At 44.4% G+C, this 23,093-nt stretch overlaps 1 protein-coding gene across 16 annotated transcripts in view; it reads right to left on the bottom strand.

Annotated features, from left to right (window-relative positions):
* The window catches only part of Zfp236 (zinc finger protein 236), a 94,627-nt gene that overhangs the window by 47,481 nt on the left and 24,053 nt on the right, over positions 1 to 23,093 (bottom strand). For 12 of the 16 annotated variants that reach the window (XR_015642124.1, XR_015642122.1, XR_015642128.1 and 9 more), the window contains 5 exon segments: positions 20,696 to 20,839; positions 15,897 to 16,100; positions 14,737 to 14,965; positions 4,006 to 4,278; positions 2,613 to 2,816 (listed from right to left, as the gene is read on the bottom strand). Coding sequence is in view for 8 of the 16 variants with exons in the window: in NM_001427206.1 (NP_001414135.1) it covers positions 2,613 to 2,816; positions 4,006 to 4,278; positions 14,737 to 14,965; positions 15,897 to 16,100; positions 20,696 to 20,839 (1,054 nt within the window). In the remaining 8 variants the exon portion in view is untranslated. 16 annotated transcript variants of the gene reach the window in all.

Raw genomic sequence — 23,093 nt, forward strand, 5'->3', positions numbered from 1 at the left:
TTAGGAAACCACTAACCTCAAAGAAGGGCACGAATAAATTTTACTCACTGTAAGGCAAAAGCAAACTAGAAGTCTCTTCTATAATAGCAATGAAAAGTGGAGCTTAGGGAAAAATACAACTGACTTCCCTACTGCAAACAGTAACATAATTCAAATACTGCATAGAGACAGGATGTGGAGAACATCTCACTCACCTCACTCACTGTAATACACCAGGCTAAACCCTGACATGAAACAGAAACGTGCTGAGTATAGTGTAACACGGACTAAAACAGCAGTCATAAACTGCAAAGATCAGCCACCATAACATTGATGCTCTGTTTAAAACAATATACACGCCAATTAGCCCAGATATTTGTGCTGAGACACAAATTTATCTTCATGCACATATATCTATACATTCTACAAACACACACACACACATACACACACACACACACACATACACACACACACACACACACACACACACAGACACACAGAGTTTAAAAAGAAGCTATAACTGTAGATAAAAGGTTGAAGATCCCTAATCTGAAGTGCAAAATGTTCCATAAGCCATTTTGAAAGCCAAAAATTATGCTACAAGTGGAAAATTCCCCACCTGTTCTCTCATGACAGACAGGTCACCATCAAATGACAGAAGTAGTTAAATTATTATATAAAATTACCTCAGGGTTTTGTGTATGCAGAAAAAACAAAAAATTAATTTTGTCTTCAAACTTGAGTTGACTGTGATGGCGCACGCTTACAACCCAGCACACAGCATGAGGATAACAAGTTCAAGGCTATCCACAGCCTCCGCTACAGGATACTCTGTCTCAAGAAGACAAAGAAAGGAACACACCCTGTTCTCACTGATCCTTCTGAGAACTTCTTGCTACATTTCAGAATTTGAAGGTTTCTCTTCTCAATTGTTTTGTCCTCTATATTTTTATAACATAATGTGAGATAAATAAAAGCTCAAAAGGGCTTAAAGAGGTGGCTTAGCAGTTAAAAGCATAGAATACAGGTGTAAAACCTCAAGTTCAGCTCCTAGCACCAGTATCAGATGGCTCAGAACCACTTGTAACTCCAGCGCTAGGCCTTCTGCAGGTACCTGGCACTAATACAGGTAGCCCCACAGAGCGCACACACAGACACACACACACCACACCACTACACACCACACACCATCACACCACACCACACCACACCACCACACCACCACACCACACACTATTAAAAATAATAAATCTTAAAGGAAAAGTTCATGGTTAGATTGGCCCTCTCAGTGTCAGGCTATGACTTAACACCAGCCTGATCTAGAATTCCATATGCCCCTAACCCCTGTCATACTAAGTCACAGTATAGCATTAACTTTACTCAGGTTAGATTACCTTGAGTAGGTAAATTACATAATATAGAGACTGCACAAAGTGTAAATTTGACTATAAAACTTAAATGAGTGCCACAGTCAAAATGCTTATATCCCTACAAAAGTCTTATGTTGGGGGCTAGAGAGATGGCTCAGCAGTTAAGAGCATTGACAGCTTTTCCAAAAGTCCTGAATTCAATTCCTAGCAACCACATGGTGGTTCATAACCATCTGTAATGGGATCCAATGACCTTTTGTGGTGTAACTGAAGACTGTGACAATGAACTCACATATATAAAATAAATAAATCTTTAAAATAAAAAAGGTCTTATGTTGGAATCCACAGCAGGACGGTAATAAAGAGGGAGCACTTCGTGAGGTGACTATTTATTGAGGTGGAGCATTTATGAATGAAATTAATGTCCTTATTAAAGAGGCCCTTCAAATGTTACCTCAGAACTGGTCAAATGCTGTGGACTGCTGAGACAGGAGTCAAAACACAGCATCTCGACGGAAAGAAATGCAAGGACACATTCTCTCCTGGCCGTGGCATGGCTGTTGTCACTACAGACACAGAAAAGGTCTCCCTGCATGATGTGCCTTGGGGAAGAAGGTGCTCAGAATGGACTGGACTAGAACGACAGGTGGCAACTGTGCTCGTAAGCACAGCGGATTGCATACGTGCAGGAAGCTGATATTTAAGAGCAAGAGGGAAAAAAGAGGCCTGGAGAGCTACCGGAGAGTACCTATGAGGAGGAAGGCCCTCAGACATCCCGGGGGCCACTCGTTAAGCAATCACATCATGGCTTAATTCTATTATCAGTGACAGTAAAACAAACTTAGAAACAGGTGATGTTCCTTTTTCTTTCAGTGCAACAACTAAGCAGCTAGAATGGTAATGTGTAACACACCACATGGCAATCCAAAGACGACTGTAACAACTTGTACTGGGCAGTGCACATTAAAATCCCTCTTCACCTTGACGGACCCACAGACACAGATCTCTTTAATGAGGACTCATACAACACTACTTTCCTTTCACACTATTTATGTAAAACACAAACCACAATTTGAGCAGTACTGTTTTTAGGATTTTAATCCTGACTGTGACATACTAGCCCCCCAGAGCAATTTCTAACGAAGACTTCACCAATACTATGCCTTAAGTATCTTCCTGCATAGACCAAGATAGAGGCACAGCTCTCCAGATCCCAGAGGAAGGCCCGTGACCAGCCACAGCACTCCAGGACCCTCTTACCGAGGTCAGTTATGAGAATTGGTTCCTGCAAGGGAATGTCGGGGACAGGAGCACTGCTCTTGCCGGCCCGACCCTTTACAGGCTTCCGCTGCTGCCGCATCTTCCTCAGCTCCGTGTGCTTAAAGTGGGAAGCCACGTGAGTCTTCCTATGGCCTGAGGTTCGGAACTTTTTATCACAGTGAGGACAAGCAAAGGGTCTAACTCCTAATAAAACAAAAGGATGTTTTAGAATTATTTCAAGCAGTTACATGTCAACAACAAGCAAAGTCCATGTAAAATTCTTCCAACTATGTGACTACTTGTTGTTCCAGGTCAGGTTTATATATCTTATCAATCAGCTGTCATCGTCCTGCTCTGAAACAGTACTACCGTACAGAAGTTAGTACACATAATGGATCATCATTTAAGAAAGGACATCTGCTACTTTAAGGTCAAATCCTTAAGTCGTACAATATGCGTGCTCCCAGTGGAAGGGGAAGCCCTGGGTCCTGCTAAGACTGAACCCCCAGTGAACTAGATTGTTGGGGGGAGGGCGGCAATGGGGGGAGGATGGGGAGGGGAACACCCATAAAGGAGGGGAGGGGGAGGGATTAGGGGGATGTTTGCCTGGCAACCGGGAAAGGGAATAACACTCGAAATGTAAATAAGAAATACTCAAGTTAATTAAAAAAAAAATATGTGTGCTCAATAACAAGTCATCCTGGAGATATCTAAACTATGTCAGCCCAGCCTCTCCAACTGACATCCATTAAAATAGAACAGATGTTCCTGGGGCAGTTGAGAACACACACCCCCAGTGCTCAGACAACAATCAGTATCTCATAAGAAAGAGTGAGAGGCAATCGTCACTATGTAGTAAGGAAAAGATAAAGACATCCCCGTGATCCTTGACTACAATACCCCTTCTAAAGAGTGACTTCCTCCCATGGTCACACTAGTAAGTGAGAGTGAAGTCCCTGGACAAGCATGCAACTTGCAGTAGCTTCTTCAAGAGCCCTGGGTGCATGACTGACAGTCAATATGGAGTTTAGGGTAGGGGAAGGTAATGAAAATATTTCAACTAAAACTGTATATATACTTCATGAATTTAAGATATACAAATTATATCCCACTATCACTGTTACTGACAAAGGTACGGATCTCCACTTATGATCTGCAGGCCTCCTAAGACTTGAATACATGTATCTTCCTCACAAAGGTTTGATGGTCTAAAGTGTCATCCATCCAGTCTCCCACTGCTTCATTTAAATATTACCTCTCTAATGGCTCTCCAACCATAACCTTGGCTCCGTGAGGATCAAGGTCACAAATGAACAAAGGAAGAGGAGGGTAGCAAAGGCCTCCGAGAGTTCAACCACTGCCCTTCCTGAACCCGGAGCCAGCATTTGCACACCTGTGTGTAGGCGGATGTGCACCTTGAGGCTCCCTGAGGTGGAAAAGCTCTTCATGCAGTACTGGCACTTGAAAGCCTTGATGCCGGTGTGAGTTTTAATGTGAGCAGTCAGTGTACTCTTCACGGCAAAGGCGCGGAAACACTGTGGACACTTGAAGGGCTTTTCATGGGTGTGGATGCGGATGTGGCGCACCAGGTCACTGGGCTTCCGGAACTCCTTCGTGCAGTAGGGACACACATGCCACCGTACCCCATTCTCCTCACGAATGGAACCTGCAGTAACAAGGAAAAGAGAATAGTCCAGACAGCCTAGAAACTACTGTGCCCCATACACAACGTTCTACAACGTCCTGTCCCTCTAGAAATGGCAGGCTAAGGTAGCTCACTGCATCAATAGAAAACTGTAAGCTTCTGTCAAAAAGACACCACGTGATCCATCACAGAAAAAACGCAAGTCCTATTGTTACTGACATTAACATTGTAAGATCATAACATTATGATCAACAGTAATGATCTTTTAAAAAGCCCTAGAATTCCATGAAGATGCAATTCATAATGCCCACTTGGAACAGCTAACAGGCGGCAGTGTGCAAATCAGGGATCACAGACGCAGTTCAGCCCAGAGTGAGAATGAAAACCCGTGTGGTCAGAGAACTCCAGAATGGTTCAGAGAGCAAGAGACTGAAGACTGCTCAGCCCTAAATGGAACTGCACCTAACCAACTCTGGATCCCTGAGGAAGGGACACAGAAAGTGTGAGAGGCGGTGAGTTACTGTAAGGAAACTGCGTGTTCTGGGCATCTACACCTAAAACAGTCAGCAGTCACATCACAACATGCACAGCCCCGAACAGACCAACCCTGGCCTGGAGATGGACGTTAGGCAGAGGAGCCCACCATAAGCCAGGGAGCTATTGGCAGCCATTAGCTGCTGAGAGGGAAAGATGGCTTTCTTCAAACAGTAATATAAAAAGAAACCTTACAGGAGGTCTAGTGGGTGGGAAATGGGGAGGGCATCTCTGGGATAGAATTACGGAAGCAGAGTAAGACTCAAAGCACCCTATATGAAACTCTCGACTGCTGAGTATTTGTTTAAAAGTGACTTCATGATCACCTTGAAGGACAAGAGCAGAAAGATGCTCGGGTGTTACCAGGCATCTTAAACCACAGGCAGAAGCTCATGTAGATAATCACAAAATGGCCAGCTGCAAAGCAACAACAGGGAAGGAAGAGTCAAGGCACAGACATAGCTCGTGTGCAAACCTGGTGGGGAATTCATGGACCAAAGCAGAAGCCTGTCTTCCACTACCATAGATGCTATTATGCAGCTCTGAACCTAGATCAGAACTATTGCTAGCAGAAAACAACAACAGCAACAACAGAAACAGCAACAACAACAGCAGCAACAACAGCAACAGCAACAGCAACAACAGCAGCAACAACAGCAAGTGCAGCAACAACAACAACAACAACAGCAACAACAACAACAGCAACTGCAGCAACAACAGCAACAACAACAACAGAAACAGCAACAACAACAGCAACAACAACAACAACAGCAACAGCAACAACAACAACAGCAAGTGCAGCAACAACAACAGAAGCAGCAACAGCAACAACAACAACAGCAACAGCAACAACAGAAGCAGCAACAGCAACAACAACAACAGCAGCAGCAACAACAGCAACTGCAGCAACAACAGCAACAGCAGCAGCAACAGCAACAGCAACAACAAAGTATGGAAACAAATGGTTTCTAAAAACCAAAAACTTCTAAGTATGTTTTAAAGATTCTACTTTTCAATTAAGTACACATACACCGGCAGGAAGTGGTATATGCAAGTGCAGTACCCAGGGGCCAGAACAGTGTCTGATCCCATGGAACTACAGTGAGAGGCATAATGTAGGTGGTAGGGTCCTCTAAAAGAGCCATGCTCATTTTAACCCACTGAGCCACCATTCCAGTCCTCCTTTTTAAATATTTACAGACAGATTTATCTGTGAAATCAAACAGGTATTCATAGTAATAATACAATAATTCCAGTAAAGAATATGCATAAATTAAATAGACTTTATTTAGCCAAGTAAATGAAACTTCAACTCAAAAGGTTTCAACCTGTATGTATACGAAAAAAGAAAACTTTGTATCTCCTTTTTATTTTCTGAAAACTAAAAAAAATAGTTTTCCATATATGCCAAAGGAATAAAAGCCATTTTATCTAATACTGTTCTTTCCAAGAATAATTAAGACAGAACACAAAACTAGGGACCAAGTAAGAAAGGAGGGGAAATATTAGCAGAGTTACAGTATCTTTAGCTAGATTTGTTAAGTTGCCCTAGAAATCAAATTTAGTTTTTAAACACGAAAAACACATAACTAGATAAGTATAGGATGACATAATACAGTCAAGTTATAATTATGTCTAAGAATAGGCTATAAAAGAGACTGCAAACCAACAGCACAGAGGCTGTCTCATAATATAATATGTATATATTTGGGTGGGGAAAAACGAAAAACTGAATCCAAACTTCCAATTCCAGGAAGTAGAAAGATCTGGAGAACAAGATCTACATTAGAGGTAGGGAAGCATAAGTAGGGAAGCCTCCCTCCCTACCTGGGCAGGCACCGTCTTCTTCAAATACACGCAGACATTTAGGAGAGTAATCACATTTTCCAAGATGAAAATTAATTTTTTACAACTCAGCATGTAGTCTTAACCTTTACAAATAAGTCCACAGCCAGGAAAAGAGGAGACTGCCTTATCAATATAAAGTGACAACGTGGCAGAGCAGGGGAGTAGAGCGCCCTCCAAAGGACCACAGAGCTGGAGGGTGACACGAAATAAAGGGGGCGCTGGAATCCCGCAAGTGCAAACAGCGTGATGAGCAGTGTTCAGACCAGTGAGCACTTTAGAGGTGTAAAAGCACTCTCATATTCAGTATTGATCTCATATTCAGTATTGATCTCATATTCAGTATTGATCTCATATTCAATATTGATCTAGGCAGCTCGGAGCAGAAAATGGCACACTGGGCAAAAGTACCCGTGGCCAAGAAAAATAATTTCAAATCACTGGGACTCACATGGTGGGAAGAAACAACTCCACAAGCACACCCTTGCACACACAGCCTTACACAAGTACACTGACAGACAAACGTAATTTAAAACTTTAAAGAGAAAGCCATGTTTTTGCCACACTGTTCCATATAAATGCTGCAAGGGTCAAATGCAGAAAATGCTTGAAAAACTTAGCTTCATGAACAAAAAACATTCCTCCCAAGCACATAAAAGAGCAACTTAGAAGAATTTGTACCATTTAGATGAAAGATATTATAATTTTTATTTAAAGTACAAGGGTCAATAAACCAGAATCAATCCAACACAAATACGCAGGTGCTCAACGTGTAGGGTGGTGCTCTCACCCTATTCCTTAGAAGGAATATAAATTTAAAATTGCAATAATAAGTTTAATATTACCATTTTTGGCCTATCAGCCCCAAAATTTTGGTAATAATCTCTTTAAAAACACTGTTAAGAAACAGGAATTCCAAATAAATCCATTCAACCTAGTAAACTGTAAATACCTATCAAAATTCCAAAGTAATACACCAAACAGCCAATTGTGGTAGCGCACCCTGTGAGCCCGGCACAGGGGATGTAGAGCCAGGGAAGATCACAAGTCTGGGACCACACTCAGCTACACTTGAAAGCTACGTGGTTTCCCTGAGAGCCTCCCTTAAAAGCAGCAAGTTACAATATGGCCATGATTCTCTCCTTACCAAGCACTTTACTGACAGAGTACGTTCCAAAAGTCTGTGGGCTGGATAATATCATTAGTCAATTTAACTTCCTAATGTTCAATGACTGTTATATGTAGTAATGCAGGAGGGCACATCCTTTACCTGAAGAAGCGTGCATCGGGGTACTTATAGTGAAAGGGGTATGGCTATGAACCACTTGGAAAGCTTACTCGAGAGAACTCGGTTGAATGGTATAGGGTAATAGTTTCTGTGCTAGAAACCTTTCTATTAAGACTGGAATTATCTTTCAAAACTAAGACCCTTTAAGAATGTTAACATATACAAACAAAAATGAATAGCTAAACTTAACCAAAAGAGTTTATAGAATTTATTCTTTGAAACCTGTACCCTGAAGATAAATTGGTGTAAGTGAAAAGCATGTACAGCCATGTGCTGCACGCTGTATGAGTGGAAAAGAAAGCATCCTCCCCACTTAGTGAGCAGGCCATATAAACTATGACACATCCAGAAAACTGAATTCTCATCAGGCATTTTGAAAAAATAAAACTAGGAAATCTGTATCAAGTGGTAAAAGTAGCCTGAAAAGCAAAATACATACATTGCATCGTCCCTGCCAAAACCATTGCCTGAATGTTTGCACTGTTCACAAGGAAGAAGCAGGCTGCTTCTCCCTTTCCTACGTCAACTGCAGCACCTCCTGGGGTCTGGCATGACCAAGTTCCCTCCTTCTAGATGATGACTAAGCATACACACTCACTAAGCACTGCTGTGTATGTATGTGTCAGCATCACGCCACACACCTTACAGTTCCCCACTCAGTTCTCGCTTGTCCCATCACTTGCCCCATGTGTGGATGAGAGAGCTGACATGGGACAGCTTAACTAACAGACCAGGATCCAAGGAACCTCAAGGCTCCTATGAAAACCAGTGGTCCTGGAACCAGAATGCAACTGTCTCAAAGAGGATGTCTGGCATATTTCAAATGTCAAATACTATACCAAGCTCTAAAAGAATCAAACAAGTCCCTTAAAACGACAGCTCTCTCTAGGAGAGAAGGTCTAAGAACATATCCAAGGAAGTGCAGTAAAGCATTAGAAGTGCTAATGTTGATGATTTCTTCTGGCAGCGAAATGCTTCTCTACTAGCTGTGCCCTAAAGCCACAATCTGAGCTAAGACCTTTCTGTTTTCCTCACTCTTCCAGCAGCTCATCCAAGAGACAACACCTGGGAACAGGATCCAGTCAACTCCACCCCCAGCATTGGCAGAAGCCATAGCCAAGGACAAGAAGGGAGGCAACTGACAAGGCCAGCCCTCCCTGCTGGTCAGCGTGGCAGTGCGAGAGGGTGAGATGGGGTAACAGGGTAGGTGCCTATGTCTTCTGTGGTGGCAGAGGCAAATATTTATAACAAGAAAGCCCCCATCAAAAAAATTAGTCACCTTCTCAGCACCACAGCATACACCTGACACATACCACTTCAAACAGGATCCCTTTACCCAGCTGTTTCAGGAGTGTCAGTTCCTCGTGATGGGGAAGCAAAGCAGGACAGAACAGCTCATGTCATGGTGGTCAGGAAGCAAAGAGAATGCCTATTTGTGCAGTTAAAAGTTTTCTTCCTCTCCCCTTTTACTTCACCTATGGGATGGTGCCACCTGCACTCATACTGAGCCTCACCTCTACTTACTCCTTCCTGGAAATAACTGACACACACCTAGAAGCTGCTTTGCTCATCTCCAAAAGCAATTCTAGATCCAATTAAGTTAGCAAGCAAGATTAACTACCTCAGATAAAATGCTAGGCCTATCCAGAGCACCAAGGGGTTCTCTCAGACATCTGGTAAGCACGTGCTGAAGGTTCTTTGGAAGGAAGATGCATGTGACGGTTTCCTTAACTTACAATTGGACTCTCCTAACAGAGTGAAACTAGGCTAGCCTTTGAGTCAAGTATTCCATTGTGTTAGATTTGCTGGCACTCACCAGAAAGACGTCGCCCTCCTGGCCAGATGTTTCAGGCTCACAAGTGCAGAAGGACAGTCATCAATAGTCAGCTGGATTCATTGATGTAGACTGGATATCAAGAATGCGAAAGAAGCACTTGGAGCTGCTGAAACAAAAGTGGTCCTGACATTGCAGTGACTAACTAAAGACGATCCTGCTCCTAACAGGAGACCATTCTTACTATGGGAATCTTGGTATTCCATTTCAGAGCAGCTTGGAATTCGTACACCAGCAAAAAGTCAATGGAGACATAAGCACGGTGGCTATCATGAAGAAACTAATGATAAACAATTCACCTTCCAACACTGAAGTGCTGAAGTTTAAGCCATGTTCATGGAATATGAAAACAGCAGGAGTCACTGGTAAACCTGGCTGGCTTACGCTTTACCTAAACATGCTGCCAGCTACTGCTTGCTGAGCTCCCAGTCATACAGGTCCCAGCAATGGACTTCACGCTTGTGGAGGCTGAAATGAGAGTGAGCCTGCTGCATGTGTGCAAGTATCTTAGGCGGCACACTTTTCAGGGGATGGTCCAATCACTACTACTTCAAAGGAAGCAGCTCAGACCTCGGTAGTGTCAACAGTCAGCTTCTAGCAGCAGATGTGCAGACACTCTTGTTAGAAAGGCCGGAGAGATGGCTCAGTGGCTAAGAGGGCTTCCTGCTCTAGCAGAAGACTTGAGTTCGATTCCCAGTACCCACACCAGGCAGCTCTTAACTCTAAACTGCAGCCTCAGAGGAGCTGCCCTCTTCTGGAGTCTACATGTAGCCATACATATATGACATATATTTATACAAATACACACATATACAAATAAAAATTAGAAATTAAAGTGAACTTAAAAATTAACTCACTAGATATGGAAGACTTCAGAATTGAACCTCAACATATCCAATGAGCACCAACAGTTTTCTTAGGTCAGTCTTAGCGGACACTCTCTCTAGTTTCAAGATTCATCTGCTCTCAGAAAACACAAGAACACTTTCTTGAGGATCCTCTGAACACAGAATACTAGAGTTCCCACTGCCTGAGGTAAGTGATGATCACCTGCTCATTTAGGTGAGACAGTAGCTGCTAATTATAGACAATAGACTGAGGAGCCAAGCGAGAGTCACTGAGAAGGAATCTGCTGACTCTAGAACCAGAGAAGCTTGGAGCTCTGTTAGAAAAGCTATTGCTGACCCAGAGGAAGAAGACAGCCTTCCTCAGCCAGGCTATCACACGCCAGATGACCCGGCAGAGCTCCCAAGAGCAGGCAGACCATAAAATAGGCTCCTCTAAAATTACTCTGAATTGCTTCAGGAATTCGTGGCAATTCTCAGGTGCAATTCACAAAAGACATTCTCAGTGGGGCTGGGGAGTGACTCAGTAGTTCAGAACACATATTGCTCTTCCAAAGAATTCAGTTCCTAGCATCACTGTCAGGTAGCTCACAAAATGTGTCTGGAGCAGACAGCCTCTTCCTGCCTCCAGGGCTACCTGTGTATACCCACGTGTACACATAAGTATGCATACATACTTTAAAATAAAATTTCAAAATATTTAAACAAAAAGATGTTCTTGAAACTTCTGGTGTTTCTTCAACACCAGATTATTTACTGTCTTAGTCAGGGTTTCTACTGCTACAACAAAACACCATGACCAAAGCAACTTGGGGAGGAAAGGGTTAATTTGGCTCGCCCTTCCACATCACTGTTCATCATTAGAAACCTGTAGGCAGGAGCTATGCAGAGGCCACAGGGGCATTGTGCTTACTGGCTTGCTCCCCATGGCTTGCTCAGCCTGCTCTTTAGAACCCAGGACACCAGCCCAGGGATAGCCCCACCCACAGTGGGCTACCTACAGGCTTGCTTACAGCCAACTCTTGTGGAGGCATTTCTTAATTGAGGCTCCCTCTTCTCAGCTGACTCTGGCTTGTGTCGAGCTGACATGAAACTATCCAGCACATTTACCAGTAAGTCCTGTCTCTACCACCTCGACAATCATATGTGCAAAGACTGAAGGAAGAGCCAAGAGCTCCTCCTCCTCCCCAGCAGCAAGGCCAGTTTAAGACACAGGTATTAGGACAATGACAGAAACGCAGCCCTCTGACCAGCACTGGAAGAATAGGCACTGCAAAGACCGTGTTTGTGTTCCCTCAAATAGTTCTAGTGGTTCACTGTGCAGCAGAGAATGTCATGGGACTGACTGCCACCATCCAAAGAGAAGCTGACTGTAAATGTCCAAATGCCAGAGTGGTGCTCTCGCTCACCGTTGGTCAATACTCTGGAGAGCCGCCGGGAGATCTGTTCTAAGAACAGCATCCTGAGTGGTCTGTGGCACCTTCACAATAAACTTCTACCCTGGAGGATACATCCATCTGGCATGTCCTTAGCTGCCCACAGCATCCAGCAAGGATGGTAGCATAATGGGAAGTCACTACAGAGGACGCATACCTTTGTGAAATGCGTCACAGTCCACGCAGAAGCTTTAAATAATTATTCCCAGCTCTGCCTCAAGGGAAACAGCCACAAGGACTCGATCTCCCCAGGCTTCCTTCAGATCAAGAAGGCCGGGATTCAGTTTTTACAACAGATGTATATGTACGTATTACAGTAAACCTAGATTACATGTCTAATCAAGTCCAGCAATGCGCTATAAAAAAGAAAAAAGGCTGGGGGTGGGGTGAGGGCTAAGGTGTTCAGTGCTTAGCCCATCTGGAGGTGGGGTGAGAGCTGAGCTCAGGGCTTAGCACATCTGGCCCCATCCATCCCTGTTTCTCTCCCTGCAGAGTAAGAGAGAGGAAGGGTCATAACCTAAATGAAGCACAATTCCCTTCATGTTAATAAACCAAATACTACAACTACACACTCTGTAGTCAGCTTAATCCAATCCAATCACAGCATGAAGAAAAGGAAGACGGCTGGGGGCCCTCAACATGGATGCCTAGCACAAACTCGGTAAAACAAGCACAGAGAAGCATTTCTTACATCTGACTCAGTCATAAGGCATTAAATTCATTCCCTGGAAACGGAGAAGGAAGCAAACTTCTGACAGCACATCTACACAACTCCCCATGAGAAAGACTACCAATACAGTAAGAACGGAAACACTAGTCGGGTACAACGGGACACACCCATCACCCCAGCACTCGGGAGGCTGGCTCAGACCTTCATCCAAAACCAACCTATGTGGAGAGAGACCCTATTTCAAAACCAACAACAACGACAAAATCAGCAGAATCAATTAGGCAGGCGCAGTACTAAGAGCCTGTAACTTTAGCATCGGAGACACACGGCAGGAGAATGAGAGCTGTCTGGGCTAGCATGAGTCCCAGACCAGCCATGGCTACACAGGTATACCACGTTGCCAACAGAAAAGGACTCCAAACTGCCACTGCTCTTACACAGTGAAGATGTCCACATGAGAGCTGGAGAGATGGCTCAGCAACTGAGACTACACACTGCTCTCACAGAGGAGCTGAAACCCACACCCAGTGGCCCACAACCCCTTATCTCCAGTTCAAGGGAGAATGGAAACCTCTAGCTTCTAGAAGTTGGCACCTGCGCTAATGTATACATAGGCCATACACATAGACACAAAAACGCCGTGGGTAAAGGTACCAGGTCAGAACAGAGTTCAATCCCTGGAAGAAATTCAGCTAGCAATCCTTAAATGCACACACACAAGTAAATAAGTAATCTAACTATTTTCTGTCTACATAGAAAACACAAAATCATCTAGAATCTCACTGCTACAGTAGAGACATTACAAGTGGCTGGATTCAAAATCAATAGACAAAACTCAATCGCCTTCCCATACACCAACAACAAACAGAAGTGCAATCTAAAGACAATTCATGGGGAAAAACAACAGAATGACTTAAAAGAGTAAGTCCAACAGAAAATTCATGAGACCCTTAGAATCCAAGACAAGAGGGTCCAGGAAGAGGAAAACATGCTCACTGTATAAAGATACCACGGTTAATTTTCTTCATTATGCTACTAGATACAGAATCACACCTGTAAGTGTGTCTATTTCCAGAGAGCTGTAACTGAAATAGACCCGCCCTGAATGTGGGTAATGTGAGGGTGGAATCCCACAGGCTGGAGAAGGATGTGCCTACAAAGGCGGCCTTGCTGCCCAAGCCTCACATCACAGGAGAGGCCTCTACTGCACAGGATGCTCGGTGAATGCCTGCTACCATGAAAGCGCAACACGTAGCCCGAGTGAACTGAGAAAACGCAGTCCAGCCTGGAGAAGTGCCTTGCAGCCAGGGATGCTGGCTACTTCTGCCCAGTGTTCCCCAGCAAGGATCGCGCCATCCCATAGTCCAACGTAAGGAAGGGATCAGATGAGCTCAGGCACGAGACTCCATGCACACACCACAACTAAGGTCAGTCTGGAGAGACAGCTAGCATTTTTAAGGAGAAAGACATTCTCGGTGCAGAAAAGCCACTAAAAGCATGTTTGGGAGCAGGGATCCGACTGTGAAGTAAGATGGCATCTAGAACAATGCAAGGGAGGCGAGCACAGGCTGGGCGAGGTGGAAGAAGGCCTGGATCAAAGGGCCAGGGAAGGCGTGGATAAGCCAGGCTGGCAGTTGAGGTGGGCTGCAGCTGGGACAGCTGAGTGGGCCGTGGCTAAGAATTGTCGAGTGGCAGCACCCAGGAAGAAGGACTGTCTGGAGGACGCTATGAGACAAGGGACCACAGGGCAGGTAGTATCCAGAGCAAGAGCTGAAGAAGCAATGGATCTGGAGCTGCCGGAAGCCCAGATGAAACAGTAAGGAAACTAAGGCAGGCTGAGCCCTGCCCTGTGACTGGCCTCAGGAAAGGAGCACATCAGAAGGTCGCCAGCCTTTCATTTCTCAACACAGTTAATGCTCCTCAGATACAGAACACACCATGAAGAGAACACTTCAAGGAAAGAAGCCCATTTCCTAACAGGAGCACAACTCTACAGCGGTGTCTGAAAGGAAAGCACAGTGAATTACCAGGTAGGAATGGTGATTTCTTCTTCAGAATTTTTTTCTCTTTCTTTTCCGCCTTTTCGGGGCTTTCCTGTCCCTTTTCCTGCTCTGCATCCATGGGATCAGCTTGCTCTGCAGAGACACTGGAGGTGTGTGGACTCTGCGAGGACACTGTAGACGTCTGAGCATGGCTGCAGTCGCTGGGAGGTGCTGCAACTGGAAGTGAAGACAGCCCACTGTTTTCTAAGGCTTGCTGAGACAGAACAAAACTATGAGGTTAGAAAAGGCGACACCCAAACATGCCTACCAAAAGCTATCCCAAGATGCCAGAGTTTTACCCACAGAACTCTAACACCACACCAAGAAATAAACTCTACGGTTCCAAGACATTGCTCACTCCAAGACGCTGCAATATCTCTTCAAATATCTGATATTTCACCCCACCCCAAAACATGGTACAATTACATTTCTTAAATGAATGGAATTAAAAATAATTAACATTCAGAACTCTTCTCAAACCACTTGGGCTGTCTTTAAACATATTTGGGATACAAATTACCTCAGGAACACCTTTGAGACACACCCAGTTCAGAGTTCCTGAGACAACACCCCCCAACCAACTTATCATGAGGTACAGAGAGAAGAGGACCGCCGCCTCATTGGAGGTGAAGCACTTCTGCAAACACAGCACTCTGGCCCAAATGTGCTGGCCATGCACACACCAATACACGCCTAGGACACTCTAGCTAAACGGTACACCTGCACCTCAGGAAGAAGGGAGCAATTCTTCCAAGTCTCTCAACAGGACAAGCTTTTTTTTTTTTTTTGGTTCTTTTTTTTCGGAGCTGGGGACCGAACCCAGGGCCTTGCGCTTCCTAGGTAAGCGCTCTACCACTGAGCTAAATCCCCAGCCCAACAGGACAAGCTTTAAAGGAAAAGCTACCTCTGTCCAATCAGTTCATGTACCAAATAATTTAAAAGTTTCCATTTTTCCTAATCGTACAGATTAATGAATCATCTAGACTTAGCACTTCCTGTTGGTATTACATAGGCATGTTTTCTCTCATGTTACCATCTCCAATGGAGCCACATCTTTAACAAGTGTCATTGCATCTGTCCTGCTCACTAGCAAACTGACATGAGGCCCATATGTGAGTCCTGCCCAGCAGGTAAGCGCGCTTCACCTGGAGGATGTCCTGGTTGATGCCCACTGTCACACTGAGTTGTCGCCCAGACTGTGGGGACTGCTGTGCCTCCACTGGCCCTGGCTCAGACAGTTCCAGAAGCTGCTGAATGACATCAGTCACTGCCTGAGAGTTCTGCTCACCAGACACTGATGAGACCTGGGCTTCCACCTGCTGCAGAGGCAAAGTCTGAAAGATCGTGGCCTGGAACACAGCAACACTTTCATTAAAAACAGAACTTCCAATGTAAATACAAAATAAATTAAGGGAACACCCCTTAATGGCATTAAAAGCTATTGCTTCTCAAACATAAATTCAAAAAGCAATTCTTCACTGATTTCTGTGAGGTGCAACTTTGCCTCTTAAAAAAACACACTTCTACAACAGTCTGCAAGCTCTCATATGAGAAGAAGAGGCTACCAACGTCTATCTCCCCATTATCCACTGAAACGGACAACTAAATTAACGAAGCACCATGTTTAAGAGAGACAGAGAAGCAGAGGCGAAAACGGAAGGAGATTAGTATGGTCAAAATCTTTAACACATGTCTGAGATGCTACAGCCAAGAAAGTTTTGGAATACACAGCCTGACTCCTGCCAGAACTCAAGAAGTGCCAGGCCTAGAGGCTCTCAAGGGCAGTGCCAAGGCCTCAGCCACACACTGTGGAGGCAGACATACTTGTCTGCGTTTGCAGAATGTACACAACGGAAGGCAACACCAACAGTTACCAGTGAGATCCCAACTCACTCACTCCTCAGTTACAGCAGTGTGCCACAACCATGTGTATGCTTCTCAATAACAAGACAATAACAAGAGAAACTGGTACTGAGACAAAGACTGGGAGGTCACTAGTCTACATAGCAAGTCCCAGGACAGTCAAGACTGCAAAGTGGGACCCTATCTCAAAAAAACAAAATAATAACAATTTTGAAATAATAATAATGAAGAGTCCCCTTGCCATCTTCCATAAAACCAACAGAACTTGTCTTTCAACAATGAACAAATGAATGAGTGAATGAACGAGTGAACAAGTGAATGAACAAATGAATGAGTGAATGAACGAGTGAACAAGTGAATGAACAAATGAATGAGTGAATGAACGAGTGAACAAGTGAATGAACAAATGAATGAGTCGATGAATGAGTGAGTGAATGAATGAGTAAGTGAATAAATCAATGAGAGAATGAATGAGTGAGTAAAACCAGAAGGGCCTGCCTCTACCAAAATCAAAAGAACAAACTATCTGGCAAGATTCAGGGCACTTTTTTTTTTTTTTTTGGTTCTTTTTTTCAGAGCTGGAGACCGAACCCAGGGCCTTGCGCTTTCAGGGCACTTTTTATGGCATTTATTTCCTCAAACTAAATTCTTCTGTGTTCTGACAGCATATTTAAGACAAGGTTCCCGTGGAGGAGGGGAAGGAAAGAATATGACACAGAGGATGGGGAGATGTGCAGCCAAATCCGTATCTTCCTGACGAGGGTACTGATGCTGACAGCCTTCACACTCATGAACTCACTGTAGCTGGGTGCCTGCACCACGGATGAGGAAGGGGGCCCATGAGCCACACCCCCGCTAGGGGGCTGCTGGTAGCTAACAGTTGTTTGGAGAAGGATGAAGGGGAGGAGGAGGGGAGGAGGGGGAGGAGGAGGGGGAGCCGCCATCATTCTCTTTAGTGATGCAGCTGTGGATAAGCTGCCCTGGCTCCAGTAAACAGCTTCAGCCATGCTCAGACAGGACTCCCACTGAACTCACACAGAGAAAGAAAGCATAGGAGGCAAGAGTTCTAGTGAGAAAGCAGGCCAGCAGGATGAGAGTCGGGTGGGAAGAGTGAAGATGATGAAGGTTCAATACACAAACGTATGAAACTGTCACACAATACAACAACAGGTTCTTTGGTGTGGTGGCTAGTCTTGGTTGTCAACTTGACTACATCTGGGAACTAAAACCAAAAAAGCTAAGCACACCTGTGAGAGACTTTTGATTAATTAAATCATTTGCAGTGGGAAGATTCACTTCCAATTCAGATCTTTTGAGATGGGAAGACCCACCTTTAACCAGGGCCACGCCTTCTGCTGGCAGCCTGTATATGGGCAAGGAAGAAGACAGCCTGCTCTCTTTGCCTGCTTAGTCTCACTCTTGCTAACAAGTCCATTCCTTCACTGGCCTTAAAGCCTATGTCTCTGTGATTTCAGTATAACTGAAGATGGGCTGAGAGGCTGACATGCGGCCTCGGGGACTGAACAGTCGGATTCTTGGACCTTCTGTTGGTAGACAGCCATTGTTGGACTGGCTGAACTGCAGCCTGCCAACTACTCTAGTAGATAGGTAGGTAGATGGGTAGGTGGGTAGGTGGGTAGGTGGGTAGGTGGGTAGGTAGGTAGATGGGTAGGTGGGTAGGTGAGTGAGTAGGTAGGTAGGTGGGTAGGTGGGTAGGTGGGTAGGTAGGTAGGTAGGTGAGTAGGTGAGTAGGTAGGTGGGTGGATAGGTAGGTAGGTGGGTGGGTAGGTAGGTAGATAGGTAGGTAGGTAGGTGGGCAGGTGGGTAGGTAGGTGGGTGGGTGGTTAGGTAGGTGGGTAGGTAGGTGGGTAAGTAGGTAGGTAGGTAGGTAGGTAGGTAGATAGGTAGGTAGGTGGGTAGGTGGGTAGGTAGGTGGGTGGGTAGGTAGGTGGGTGGGTGGGTAGATAGGTGGGTGGGTAGGTAGGTGGGTAGGTGGGTGGGTAGGTAGGTGGGTGGGTAGGTAGGTGGGTGGGTAGGTAGGTGGGTGGGTAGGTAGGTGGGTGGGTGGGTGGGTAGGTAGGTGGGTAGGTGGGTGGGTAGGTAGGTGGGTAGGTAGGTGGGTGGGTAGGTAGGTAGGTGGGTAGGTGGGTGGGTAGGTAGGTGGGTAGGTAGGTGGGTAGGTGGGTAGGTAGGTGGGTGGGTAGGTAGGTGGGTGGGTGGGTGGGTAGATAGGTGGGTGGGTAGGTAGGTGGGTAGGTGGGTGGGTAGGTAGGTGGGTGGGTAGGTAGGTGGGTGGGTAGGTAGGTGGGTGGGTGGGTAGGTAGGTAGGAAGGTGGGTGGGTAGGTAGGTGGGTAGGTGGGTGGGTAGGTAGGTGGGTAGGTGGGTGGGTAGGTAGGTGGGTAGGTAGGTGGGTAGGTAGGTGGGTGGGTAGGTAGGTGGATAGGTGGGTGGGTAGGTAGGTGGGTAGGTAGGTGGGTGGATAGGTGGGTAGGTAGGTGGGTGGGTAGGTAGGTGGGTATATGGGTGGGTAGGTAGGTGGGTGGGTAGGTAGGTAGGTGGGTGGGTGGGTAGGTAGGTGGGTGGGTGGGTAGGTGGGAAGGTAGGTGGATAGGTAGGTGGGTAGGTGGGTAGGTAGGTGGGTAGGTGGGTGGGTAGGTGGGTAGGTAGGTGGGTAGGTAGGTTTCTATAAGCTCTAGTCCTCTAAATAGATGAACACACTTGGTTACATGCATGCAAAGTAAGCTTGCATGGAAATCTGGCTTTTTTTGTCTTCTGAGACACAAACAGGCAGCCAGAGATAACAAGAGTCCTGAAGGAAGGGAGGGAAGAGATGACACAGCACATCAGATGCAGCAAGGACTGCATTTCAGAGAAAAGTGCCTCACTTCAGGAACATAAAATTTTAAAAAGAAACCATCACATTGTGGATACAGCTCTCTGTGTAGCATTCTTTCTCCTTTCTCTCTCACTCTCTCACTCTCTCTCCCTCCCTCCTTCTCTCTTCCTCTTACACACACACCACACACAAATTATCATCCAGATTATGCACCACAGCCATCTTTTGATTTACAAAGTGGTCAAAATATTATTTGGTTACTGACATACTAAAATAATGTTTTTTTTTAAATAGTGAATCCAAAAACAGAATTTTTAGATTTCATAATTGTTCAACTATTTCTCTAGTTAAAAATAAACTAAGGAAATCATTCCTAACTACTAAACTATGAGAAAAGAGACAAATCACAAGCAAAGACCATCACGTTTACAACCCAGATATTATCCGGCACTGAAAGGAGGCAGCCAGGACACTAGCACCAGATACTCATGCACAGCGTCCATGAAAATCCTGCACTTTGTAGTCAAGTCTCTTAGTGATACTATATCCTATGCTTAGATATTGCAATTTATTAGTAATTAATAAGATATGCTAAAAGTAACTGAGTAAAGCTACATCATAAAATCCTATGGGAAAACACACCAACCCGTGTCTGTGTGAACCTGTGGTTTTATGGGTAACGTGTGGGAGTATACCTGGCCGTGCCTGCAGTTAATCCATCTCTTTACACATGAACTAGAAAGCAGAACTTGGTATCCCAAAAGCTAAAAGACTTAGGGAAAACTATCATCGCCACATGAGAAAAGGAGAAATATTATCTACAAAGATTAACTCTTAAATTGCAATATAAACAATATTTAATGGTTACTAATAGCACTGATTGCAGGAATTGAATTCTATAAATTATTGATATATTTTTCTTAGTTTTATAGGTTATATGACAATCAAGACTACATATCATTTCCCTGAAGTTTAGAAAGATTTTCATTTATAAAAAAAAAATAGTAGCATCTTACTTAGAAAACCTTAGATGCATTTTTTGATACTAAAGACTTAGTTTAAAAATTTATATTTAGGGGTTGGAGATTTAGCTCAGTGGTAGAGCACTTGCCTAGGAAGTGCAAGGCCCTGGGTTCGGTCCCCAGCTCCGAAAAAAAGAGCCAAAAAAAAAAAAAATTATATTTAAAGTGAGACTTGGGTATGTTTTTCTAAAACCCTTCTATAAATCAAATTATTAAACTTACCGTTATAACATGTGCAGTCTCTGTAGAACTTGAAGGATTTGGGGGTCCACCCATATGCATCTTGCTGATATGAGTATTTAAGCTACCTAAGCTTTTAAATACACAGCTACACTCTGTGCAGTTATAGGTTGGCCCATTTTTTACCTTAAAAAAAGAAAAAAGTAGTTTTTCAAATTTTTGGGTAATAGATAAACATATTTAAGTTACAGAAAAGAAAATGTACCAGTCCAGTCAGAATGAGATAACTATACATCCTAGCCCTGGGGTATGTTTTGTGTTTTTAAGTGAGTGAGTACACCTGTCTGTGCTTGGAGTTATTCCAGCTCTAAATACACCAACTAGAAAGCAGAGCTTGGTATCTGTTAACAGAATTCAAACCTCAAAATGTCATCATATATTCTCAACTTCTCAGACCGCTAAACATGTTCCTAGGAGAGGCAGGGCATGGCTGGGAATTTTGGGCCTAAGGAGCAGACATGGTGGACTGGTAACAACTGAATTATAAAAAAAAGATTAAAGAATTAAAACAAAACAAAAAATAACCCAAACCTGCTAAGGTTAAAATGTATCCGTGATTACCTTTTACAACTACAACCAAGCCTAAGATAGACTACAAATGACATTAAGTGACAAGGAACACCTATGATCAGACAATGTATCCAACACATTCTCTCACTGTTACTCAAACCTAGCATTGTCATCACCATGGTTATCAGGCAGGCTTGACAAAACACAAGTCACCTCTAACCTGGAAGAAGACTTCCACTGTTATCTGTCGTGCCTCATGAGACCCAGACTGAGGCCAGGTGTGCAGGTTCACACCTTTAATCTCAACACTTGGGAGGCAGAGGCCAGGGAGTCTCTGAGAGTCTAAGCCAGCCTGGCCTACATAGTGAGTTCCAGAACAACCAGAGCTGCAGAGTGAGACTGTGTCTCAAAATTAAAAACAAAAACAAACCCCCCAAACCAAATTCGTTGGACATCTCACACGATTGGGTAATACTTTGAAATACATCCTTAGAGGCCCTTTCTAGAGTAAGCCATCACAGGACAAGCCCCAGGAGGCCCCCAACAAGTACAAACTGCAGGAGGGTCTCCTAACATGGGGCCCTCAATGAAAGGGATTTCTGAAATATATGCCACACAAACTCAGAGCTAGTCCAAGTGAGCAACTCTACTCAAAGGTAACTGCAAGGACAATTTTTGATGCCCCCATGTGCTCTTCTGAGACAAAGTTATGTAGTACCTTACTACTATTTCATGTATTAAAGGATTTAAAAGGAGCATAACTTAGTGCGCATATAGAATTCTGATCCTTTCTCTAAAACTATGTGACATATTTAAGTTCCTTTTCATTTTTTATTTTATCCATCTTCTCCAAACCTAGTGTGTGTGTGTGTGTGTGTGTGTGTGTGTGTGTGTGTGTGTGTGTGTAAGAGAGAGAGACAGAGAGAGAGAGTGAGAATGAATCTGCATGTGGAAGCCAGAGGACAGCCTATGATGTCATTCTTCAGGTGTCATCTCCTTTGTTTCTGAGACAAGAGTTCTCAATGGCCTAGGACTGCTGGTTTACTAGGCTTGGCTGGCCAGCAAGCCCTGGAGGCCTGCCCGCCTCCATCCCCACACTGAAGCCATGTATGTGACCAGCAAGCCCTGGAGGCCCGCCCGCCTCCATCCCCACGCTGAAGCCATATATGCGCCACGTGCTTTGCCCCAACCCACCCTGCAATGTGGATTCTGGAGAGGGAACTGGGGTCCTGGAGCTTACAAAGCACGCAGTTTAAGCAGAGCCCTGGCTTTTTTTTTTATTATTATTATTAAGGAGGTTTATGTTGGGCTTATTTTGTTTTGAATTAAGTAGCCCAGACTCCCCTCAAACTCACAATCCTCCTGCCTCAGCCTCTTGAGAGCTGAGATTATAGGTGTCAGTCATTCAGTTTCATAAAATTTTTTAGCTCCCCAGTCAGTAAGGTGATACTAAAGGTTAAATTCCATGAAAAAAAAAGTTTAAATACACATATTTGCTTTTTAAAATGATAGTTTTCATTGTAAAAATAAATGATTCATGATATAAGCATTCCTGTTAAGTAAATGTCCCCTCCCTTACAGTTTATAATTAAGCTATAACTAAGAGACATGTGCTACTAAAAACAAAGGTTAACCTACTTAACAGAAATGCTTCCAGAATATCTACTACTAAGCAGGACCTATAGACAACAGCCAAGTGCAATCATCTGAGCAGACAGGTGCAGCCAGCCAGCCATGGATAGGACAGGCAGGTCTGTGGAAAGTGTGCCACGGGGCCAATGCCACCGTCACTCTGCAACGTCTCACACTTGCCAGTGCCTACTTCAAGTTCATAAAACAGAGGGCTACAGCCAACAGGTCATATCTAACA

Source organism: Rattus norvegicus, chromosome 18 (assembly GCF_021556685.1).
Source record: "Rattus norvegicus strain SHRSP/BbbUtx chromosome 18, alternate assembly SHRSP_T2T, whole genome shotgun sequence".
Taxonomy (NCBI): Eukaryota; Metazoa; Chordata; class Mammalia; order Rodentia; family Muridae; genus Rattus; species Rattus norvegicus.